Raw genomic sequence first — 10644 nt, forward strand, 5'->3', positions numbered from 1 at the left:
GACAGGGAAACACAGGATTAGTTACTGTTTCCAACCAAGACCACGACCCGTTCCTCTGCTTTCCACAGGACACCTTCAACTTTAACTTCCACTCAACTCTTCAAGAAGTCGATTCAAGCTGCCTGTCTGGGTGCTGACGTCATGATTATTCAATGGGACCATCAAAGCCTGTGGTGCCTGTGTGATGTCTCGTAGGTTTGGCTGCACTTTGTAAACCATGGATGCTCTTGGGCCTGTCAAACTCGACTTAATGGAAAATGTGACACTGAAGAACCGATCAAGGAGGAATATGTGTGACATTTTATTTCTATTGACTGTGTTTGGTCACTTCATTAGTATAGACTGATGACTTCAGATCATGCACATGATCAAATATTTGTTGGTGACATTGTGGCATAGAGGATTTCTAACGTCTGTTGAGAGCTGAAGATTCATTTGATGATGAGGGAGGACTGGCAAAAGGTGCAATGATCGTATGCCTCCGCTGTGACCTTTCAGAGATGAAAAGGAGTTAAGGTCTAGAACCTGGCAAGATTAATTGTCGCCTGGGATGAGACGCTGTATTGCGGCGGGCCAGTGGACATAAGCTCTAGGTCCTCCTAGAGTTGTCCTGGCACCCCACAATAATTGAAAAAAGTGTGTGGGGTAGGTTTTAAATGTTGATAACGGAGGAGCAAATTGAAGGTTCAAAGGTTCGAGAGAATGGAGCAGCTGGAGGACCTGGATTTGGTGATATTGAATTCGCGACCAATAAAGGGGCCATGGATACACCTGTCATGTCCATCACTATGGTTGATGAAGATGGGGATGTCAGCGAGATATCAGGAGAGGAATATCCTGAGGAGAGTGAAGTTGATTACACACGCAACTACTGGGAGGATGAGGACGATATCTACCAGGAGTTTGAGGAGCTTGACTTTGAGGCTCTGCCGGATCGCTCTGACACGCGGAGCATCGCCTCGGACGACTCCTTCTATCCCCCAGACAATTCAGTCATGTCTGACATGTACCGCTCACCAAGCCCTGAGTCCATCTCCTTCTTCAAGGCGTGCTACAACAACAACGCCATCATCGTCAAGATCATGATCAGACAAGGAGTGACCGAGGAGGAAGTGAGAGAGACAGATAGGAACAGAAGAGTAGGTGGTTTAATGCATTTAAATGAAATGTTGAGGGTTTGTTTTTCTCTACTCACTTGAAACCACACCGTCATGGTGGAAACCAAAGAAACTTCAATGTTCTCCACTGGAAACCACAGTGAGATCACACAGGTCATATCAGGTCATAACACATGGTGCTCCATAGGGTCCTTAAAGAATTATACCAGTTTTTGTACATTTATTTTCTCTTTTGACCATTTACCAATGATTTCTGAAGGGCTTCAGGTTCCATATATATTTTACTATTCAACAAGCATTCATTTTATTCATTCCTTGATGTAATGGGGATCGAGTATTAATCTAGTTCAAGCAAGTCTTGAGTCAATTTATTACCAATGTTTAATGGTCTTAGGTAAAGAATTCATCCAGCAACGATCAGGTCAACCAATGTAGATTTGTTAATTCACATTCAAAGTACGTTACAAAGTCAGAAACAACATAGTTTGCGAAACATAGTTCAAACATATTTCGCAACATAGGTTGCGAAATAGTCAGCAGAAATGTAAAGTGAAGTACTGCTGAAACACATTCACTGGTCAAATCCTTTAAACGTTGGATTAGACCTATATATAATCTGATCTATTCACTGATTGGGGACTTCCATCATTCATGGAGTTCATGTACAGCTGAGGAACTGAATTGTACTAGGAGCAATAGTTCTTCATCACAGTGATGGCCATGCTATGCCTGAACACAGATGCATTGTAGATTGATATCCAATATTGAAATGTGAATTACCACTGTACATCTTAAGTTTCCAACAATTAGGGGTTTAACCTTTTCAGCATATTACTATCACTATACCCCCCCCCCCCCACACACACACACACATGCATCAACCACTGCTCCTCAAAATAATGGGATAATGACACCCAATTTTAGACTAATGTTGATTGGCCATTTTATATCATTTTAAGCATTTTTGCTTGTCCCCAATGTCAACAGTTAAGTTTACAGGTTAAGTATCCATCACGAAAAGTGTCAGTTAAATACATACATACATACATAGCTGGTCAACAAGTCCAACATCTAAGATGTGTCCTGATTTGTATCGTGACTGTACAATGAAGCATAAGACGCCCATTGACCCTGGGTGAACAGTTTCCTCACTGGCAGTCACATCAGGTTTTGCGGTCGGGCCAGCAGATCCTGGAGCAGCTCCAGGAGCCACTGAAGGTCACGTCTTGAAGGGGAGTTCAGAGCAGTTGGTTAAGCCTCCAGTGACAGATGGGGAGTGTAAAGTGCACAGTAGCAGTGTCAAGAAGAAGCTTGCCATCAGGGCTCAGCTTTTAACAGGCTCCCAGAGACATTGACCTGAGCCCTGGGTAAGAGATGCTGTGTGTGCGTATGGAGCTGGAACACACAGAGGGATTGACCAGGACACTCATATTTATACTGGCCTATATGAGTGCATTATTGTGTGTTGTGCTCCAATTGTTCACCTGAAGTGTAATATTTGCAACTTCTATGTGGAACCAGTGTGTTTCAATTATAACTGTGTTAATTTACAATACAGATTCAATTCAATTCAATTGTATTTGTATAGCGCCAAATCATAACATACATTATCTCAAGGCACTTTACATTGAAGGTCAAGACCTTAACATTTTTATACAGAAACCCAATAGTTTCCAAAACGAACAGCACCTTGGCGACTGTAGAGAGAAAAACTCCCTCATTAACTGGAAGAAACCTCTACAGCCAGACACAATGTGGGCGGCCATCTGCCCCGACCGGTTGGGGTGAGCAGGGAAAAATGGGGAGGGGAGAAGAGATGGGTGGAAAAGAGGGGAGAGAAGAGAGAGATAGATAGCCGGGAGGGGGAGAAGATGGGAAGAGAGAGGTGAGAGACACCAGGAACACTTGTGCCCCATCAGGTATCAGCTCTGAAAACAATAACAGTGTAAAGATGCAATTGATTATTAATGATAGCAGCAACAGTTCATATAGTAATGAAGTAATAATAGTAATAATAATAATAATAGTTGTTATGCTGCAGCTCTGGAGTCGGAGATACCTGCACAGAGAGAAAGAAAGAGAGCGAGAGACTATGGGAGCAAAAAGACACATAGTTGATGACATGTAAATAAATGAATGTGGGGGCAGAGAGACAGAGAGAAGGGGAGAAGTGCTCAGTGCCTGATGGGAGTTCCCCCAGCAGTCTGGACCTATAGCAGCATAACTAAGGGCTGGTTCAGGACTCACCTGATCCACAACTAACTATAGGCTTTATCAAAAAGGAACATTTTAAGTTTAACCTTAAATGTAGAGATGGTGTCTGCCTCCTGAACCCCGAGTGGGAGCTGGTTCCACAGGAGAGGAGCCTGGTAGCTGAAGGTTCTACCTCCTGTTCTACTCTTACAGACTCTAGAACCCAGAGTGGGAGCTGGTTCCACAGGAGAGGAGCCTGGTAGCTGAAGGTTCTACCTCCTGTTCTACTCTTACAGACTCTAGAACCCCGAGTGGGAGCTGGTTCCACAGGAGAGGAGCCTGGTAGCTGAAGGTTCTACCTCCTGTTCTACTCTTACAGACTCTAGAACCCAGAGTGGGAGCTGGTTCCACAGGAGAGGAGCCTGGTAGCTGAAGGTTCTACCTCCTGTTCTACTCTTACAGACTCTAGAACCCAGAGTGGGAGCTGGTTCCACAGGAGAGGAGCCTGGTAGCTGAAGGTTCTACCTCCTGTTCTACTCTTACAGACTCTAGAACCCCGAGTGGGAGCTGGTTCCACAGGAGAGGAGCCTGGTAGCTGAAGGTTCTACCTCCTGTTCTACTCTTACAGACTCTAGAACCCAGAGTGGGAGCTGGTTCCACAGGAGAGGAGCCTGGTAGCTGAAGGTTCTACCTCCTGTTCTACTCTTACAGATTCTTGGAACCACAAGGGAGCCTGTGTTCTGTTTGGACATTACGGTGTTAATACAGATAATATTATATTTGTCAGTGTACAGGGAATGTTTGGAAATCTTTCACTTAGTTTATGCATTTAAATCATGTTCAAGTTGTATGTATCAACTTACTCTGTAACTGTACTCGTTGAGGTCCTTCGTCTCTATCCAAAGGTGGAACAGCATATTTACATTGGGTAAAGCCATCATTTATAATTCCTCATTCAGGGGATACTAGATTGTTACTAAAACCCATCTAAACTGGTGGGATGAAACAGACATGTACTGTACATGACCACTGCAGATAGGAAGCCTACTACACCGAGAGACATTTGATATGTTGTGGTTTGTCAGTGTTTCTCTTATGGAACAGGGTCTGAGTGGGGCATCCTGTATATGTAGAATGCCGAAGTGTCCTTGGGCAAGACACTGAACCCCAAATTGCCCCTTCTCATAGAGAAAAGTCCTGCACATAGATGCACTGTATAAATGTGTGTGTGAATGTAAAACTTTGAGTGCTATATAAATACAGACCATTTCCCATATGTAGCTTAACAAGGCGACCCCAGTCACAGTAAGGGTGGGGGGCAGAGAGGTTTATTTAGAGAAGTCAATCCCTTTTGTTGGGAAAAAAATATTAAAATATCATGAATTACCCCAAATCCCAACATCAACAATGATATAACAGTTATTTCAAGAGTAAATCAAGCAGTAGTCATTTGGACAGTTTGGTGTTTGGTCAATGACATCTCCAGCTGGAGACCAATGGTGTGCCTGGACAGTCGATTACAGTGTCACTATCTGTTTGGCCCACACTGTAACTTGCAGCATTTTGCTCTACTTGCAGGCAGGATGACCAACAAGCGTTATTTCTTTTTATGAGAGTCCCTGCAATGATTTTCACCTGAGGGGAAATAAGGTGGTGTAACCGTAAGAAAAAGTTTCACTGTGGCCGGGAGGAACAATATTGGGTGTTTTTAAAAGCCAAACTCAATCACAGTCAAAGAGAAGAGGAAGAAGTAGAAACTCAGGCACTCTGGTTTTTGTGTTTCAGTCTGGCCTGATCGCGGCGTGTTACCATGGCTACTTGGATGTGGTCATCGCCCTCTCTCAGTGTCCGTATCTGGATGTCAACTGGCAGGATAATGAGGGCAACACTGCTCTGATCACGGCAGCGCAAGCAGGTAAACCCGCTTTGGGCCTTTGAATTGACCACCTATATGTAGATTGTCTCATTTTTTAAACTTCTATCGATATTTGCTGTAAACAAATCAAAGAAACCATCAAAGCAAATCTCTTAATAACAGCAGCGTTGTTAGTGTTAGTATTCTTAATGATGCCCTTAAGTGTCATCAGGGTCGACCAGCCACAGATCATATTACTTATTAGCCTCATTAGCTCTCATTCAGACCATGTACACACTGTGCCTGGTTGAGACTCACCTCCCTCTCTTGATCTCGGCCTGTATATTAAAATGCATGACTTGTTTTCACTTCCTCCCATTGTACAATCAATCAAATCAAATACATTTTATTTGTATAGCCCATATTCACAAATCACAATTTGTCTCATAGGGCATAACAAGATGTGGCATCCTCTGCCCTTAACCCTCAACAAGAGTAAGGAAAAACTACCCCAACATTTTTTTTAACAGGGGAAGAAAACGTACAATCCTCTGAGAGAGCCACATGTGAGGGATCCCTCTCCCAGGACGGACAGAAGTGCAATAGATTCCGGGTGTGCCTCAACAAAATAACATTTACAAGTACAAGAATGATGCTAAAATATTCTGATACTGGAGCCACAGTCTGCACAGTAGCGATCATGGTTAAGGACAGATGACGTCGCACCTTGTTAAGCCCCATGAGAGAAACTGTGATTTGTCATTTATTTGTGGCTTCTGTTCGAACAAAACTATAATGAGACTTTAGCTGGTTCCTTCTTTTCTGACCGCAATGGAAAGATGTAATGGACTTGTACGAGAACAGCTTAAACTTACATAACGAAAGAAAAAAATTTCATGCACACAAGTGAAGTTTCTACATCTCTTCATCTCTTGCCGGCAGTGAAAGTAGCGACTCGTTTAAAACTAATGGAGTCATCTTGAGTAAGTGTATTTGAGGGAGACAGTCATGCTGACATGTTCACTCCGACAGGGATCCATAAAAAGATTCTTCAGAGAAGATAGAGAGCTCACTGAGTTTCTTTCTCCTCCATTTACCACAGTGTGGAGCATTTTCATTGTTACACTTCATCCTTTGTACATTATTGTCCACACACAACTGTGATCACTGAGGATGCACTCATATGTTTGAAATGAAAATATCACATCTGTCATATGTGTGCATTTATAAACCCATTATTGGTGTAGCCTTTCTTCACATCAGGTAATCATCCTTGTAAACGATCTAACATCTGATATATCTAATATCCCTCCTAACGAGACATTTGACCTTTTTTACGTTTCTCTCCCCCACTACTTTTACTTTAATGCATAATTTACCATGGTAGAAACTTCAGTGCAGAGAATTGAGTTTGAAAATTGGTCCAAATTAAAGCTCCGATCGTATTATGAGGTCTGGTGCCTGCAAGAATCCCTGTTATTTGCTAACATTAGACAGTATCATCGCGAAGGTAATTTCATAGCGATGCAGCCACATGTATCAGACACAGCGACGCAGCCTCTCATCTGCTAACGATGATGAATGGCTGCAGACTAGTCTTCATTTTCTGCTCCATTAAAAAAGTATTGATCCCCCTTTCATGACAGAGTACTCTGCAACACCTCGGGGGAACAGTGACCAAGTCTGTGATTCCTGCAGCAAAGTGGTCATCAGACAGAGGAGAAAAACTTTTACTCGCTCTTTACTAAGGGAAGAAAATAGCTCGACAGCTGGAGTTAACATTCAAGATTTAAAAGAAATATTACTGTGTAACACAATGCAATGGAAATTACAGCTGTAGTCCCTTTATGATACTTTCAACAAAGTGGCATAAATGAATGAAAAAATAATCCAGTCTTAGTTTTTTTGTGGTGGAGGATCAGGGATCTTACAGCGTGAGGAAAGAGTCTGGTGATCAGGCAGTGGACACTTATGGTACATGGCAAACAGCAGCAGGGTGAACAGGCTGTGTAGCTGATGGGTGAAATCCCTCACGCCTGGTACAATGAAACAGGTCAGATGGTTTTAATACCCTGGTTTTACTCAGTCAGGTCAATGTTGTGAATGTTTAACAAAGTGTTGTGCATGGTAAAAACCTGCAGTTTGACTTCAAGTTCCATTAGTCACAGTGAAGATAGTGATAAAACAATGCAAAGTGGAAAGTTTGATGGTGACTTGACATTATGAAATAAATCAATGAACTTTGATTGCATCCATATGCAGAATATGTCTTTAAAACTAGGTGTTGTTGGGGAAATAAAAAACAAATTATTGCCGTTAAATCACTAGTTTGTGCTCTTGAGTTACTGCATTTATGTATTTAAGTTCTTCATTGTGTGTATTAATTGTGCTCAAGTGTGAGATATTTCAGTTTAGACCAAAATGGCGACCGACCACATCCAATATTCACTGTTGGCCTCGTGTGAACAGGACCCACATAGCATCATTGTTTTGGCACAGATTTGGCCCACATCCCACAACAGGCCCACATACTGCAGGGGATGATGGTACTTGGACGGTCCGCTTCTGTTTGCCAGATCTAGGCCACAATCAAGCAATACCGCATGTCAACCAAAGGTGACCCTAGTTTGTTTCGTGCTATTTGGGCCAAATTCATCATTAACCTCGTGGGTCACTTCAGGTTCACATCCAGATTACACCTTGCTTGCTTTGCCAAAACATTTATTTGGGGATATTTGGGCACATTTGCTTTTTTACAAGTGGGTCACTTTGGGTTCACATCCATTTAGTTCAGCCACAAGAAGGCCAGAAGTGTTGCATCAATGCCTGAAGTGGCCCACATCCATAACCTGTCTGGGGAGGGACTTAAACTGTGCCACAAAGTTACATATTAAGAACACAAACTTTTCGTTTGTTTGTAATATTGATTTAAAAAAAGGAGTGTTGTGTGAATGAAGAGAAGCAAATCCAATGTCAGAAGAAGCTACGTAGAGACCTGTCCACGTCTAAATGACCTTTCCATGTCTCTCTCTGTCCTGCAGGTCATGTGTTCATCTGCAACTATCTGCTGAACTACTTCCCTGGGTTGGACATTGAGAGGAGGAACTGTCACGGCTTCACAGCTCTGATGAAGGCGGCCATGCAGGGTCGAGCTGAGTGTTCGCGGGCTCTCATGCTGGCTGGTGAGTGTAACTTCATTTCTTCTTATACAGAAGAACACAGGCAGAGTAAATGAGCATCAAATTCTCGAAAACTACATATTCTGATTGTTTTGACCCATGAGGAGAAATAGTGCTAGTCTGTGATATTGGGCTATATAAAATCTTATGTATAAGGGTAAATGTATGTATAAAGTTAATCACATTTAATCTATTAAACCAATGGTAAATGGATTGGTTTATACAGTCATATCATATATAGTTTTATTGTATTTATAGTATTTCTAATTAACCACTCACAGCGTTTTACAGCACAAGTTGCATGCACCCATTCACTCTATATACATCACTTTTTCTATTACATACTTTCATACACTGCGGGTACAGTGTTCAGGGGCAATATAGGGTTCAGTATCTTGCCCAAGGACACTTCTGAAAGCAGACTGGAGTAAACAGGAATCTAACCATCGACCTTCTGGTTAGTGGATGTCCCGCTCAATCTCCTGAGCCACAGCTGGATCAGTGCACATGCTCATCAGATTACTGAACAGCTGCAGTCACAGACTTTCCCTTGATCGTCTCCATAAATCTTCATGTTTCCAGGAAGTGATATTCAGGCCCGGGACAACGGCCGCAGTCTGACTCCCAGGGAGTGGGCCCTGTTCACGGGTCGCTATGAGACAGCCAACCTGATGCACCGTCTGATGCTGAAGCCCTGTGCTGAGCAGTTCTGTGACTCCTTCCCTCTGGAGTGGCCCATACTGGAGGTTAATACATTCCTCATGACATGGAATTTATATTGTGTTCTTTTTTTAAGTCATTTCTTTTGAACCACAATGTTTGATGCTCTTGTGCAGGAGCTGGTGGACCAGGCCCGAGTACCAAATTCCTGCTGGAGGCGTTTGATCAACTTTCTCTCCTGCTGCCCTTATAGGTTTTATATCAACAACAAGGTAAACCCTATGGATGAGGGTGTTCTCGACCACATGGTCCAGATCACCACCAGTATCTCCAGCCCGCTCATTGCCATAGCCTGCAGAACAGTGTGCCCGGGAAGCCCCCCCTGCGTCGGGAAGCGTCGTCACGCCGTGCAGGAGATTCTGAGGAGGCATCGCGTGGCTCAGCTGAAGCACTTGGGCCCGGACAGACTGAACAACTATAAGAGATTATTCCAGAACTCACGGGTCCTCCTCATTCCCAAGGAGAGGGATCGGAGGGCCAGCCTGCAGCACCAGCTGCTCAGTGACGTGGCCATGGTGTCCTCTGTGGCCTTTAGGCGAGCCAGTCTCCTGCCACTCAATATGCTGCGAAGGAGCAGTGTGCGGCCGGGCATCATGGTGCCCAAAGTGAGGCTCTGCAAGGCCCCGGCTCCGAGCTTTATACCAGAGAAACGCCGACGGAGCAATAACCACAACGAGCTGCAGATTCCCAAGTGGGATTACAAGATGAAGAGAATAGAGAGGAGGCAGGAACAGGAGAGACAGACACTGTTCACTCTGACCAAGAGGAGGTGAGGAGACGGGACGAGGACAGAGCACGACATGAGGGACTGCAGCAAACAGTCCAATGGATCACATGATGCAGTGTTCTTCAAAGTGAATGAATATAACTGATCCTTTTCACGTCTGTTTCCTGAGATTGCCGACACTGTTGGATTCGTTGCCTTGTTTCTACTTGAGTTCATGCATATTTTTAAAAGCACAATTTGCGATGCAGTATGGGAGCGACACAGGGGCTCAGGACAGAAATCCACAGTGTACTGTATGTAGTACGAGTTCCTCAGTGCTGACAGCAGGCAGCTCAAATATATGGTAAATCCATTGGCATGTGGCAAAAGGTACTGAAGAAAAAGAAGTGCGAGGGTTTCAGAAATGAAGAGCTCAGCAGATGGTCTCGATCTGTTATAGTCTGGTGACGCCTCAGAACATTTGCTACCAAGCTGCAAACATATTCATTATAGAACGTTACAGGCTGGTTAAAGGAAGTTTTGTACTAATGACCTTGAAACTGGCAAAGTACATACTGCATTTTCCCTCATATAAAAAACCTTTGGGAACCTGTGGTCAAAAAAACGGCCTGATGTAGCATTTCTGCTGAAATATATGCCGCTCAAGTATTTGGAAATGTATTTATATTATAATTCTTAACCTAAAAAAAACTGAACCCTCACAAAGTGTCATGCTCTTTCAGAAAAATAGGAGTCACTGAGAAAAAGATGAAAAGAATAAAAAGATGTTTAATCGAGAAAAAGATCAGGAAATACCAGAACAGAGGAGAGGCAGAGAATACTGCGGCTCTGTGGCCTATAGTTACATTTCTT

The 10644-nt window shown here is 43.3% G+C and overlaps 1 protein-coding gene across 1 annotated transcript; it reads left to right on the plus strand.

Moving 5' to 3' along the window:
* The first annotated feature begins 656 nt into the window (after positions 1 to 656).
* On the plus strand, positions 657 to 10399 carry ankrd33bb (ankyrin repeat domain 33Bb). Its single transcript, XM_034613638.1, has 5 exons — positions 657 to 1139; positions 5097 to 5226; positions 8208 to 8348; positions 8928 to 9091; positions 9182 to 10399. Exons 1-5 carry the CDS (start codon positions 657 to 659, stop codon positions 9836 to 9838), a joined length of 1575 nt encoding a protein of 524 aa, XP_034469529.1. The 3' UTR covers positions 9839 to 10399.
* Positions 10400 to 10644: the final 245 nt, after the last annotated feature.

The sequence above is a fragment of the Hippoglossus hippoglossus genome, chromosome 17 (assembly GCF_009819705.1).
Source record: "Hippoglossus hippoglossus isolate fHipHip1 chromosome 17, fHipHip1.pri, whole genome shotgun sequence".
Lineage (NCBI taxonomy): Eukaryota > Metazoa > Chordata > Actinopteri > Pleuronectiformes > Pleuronectidae > Hippoglossus > Hippoglossus hippoglossus.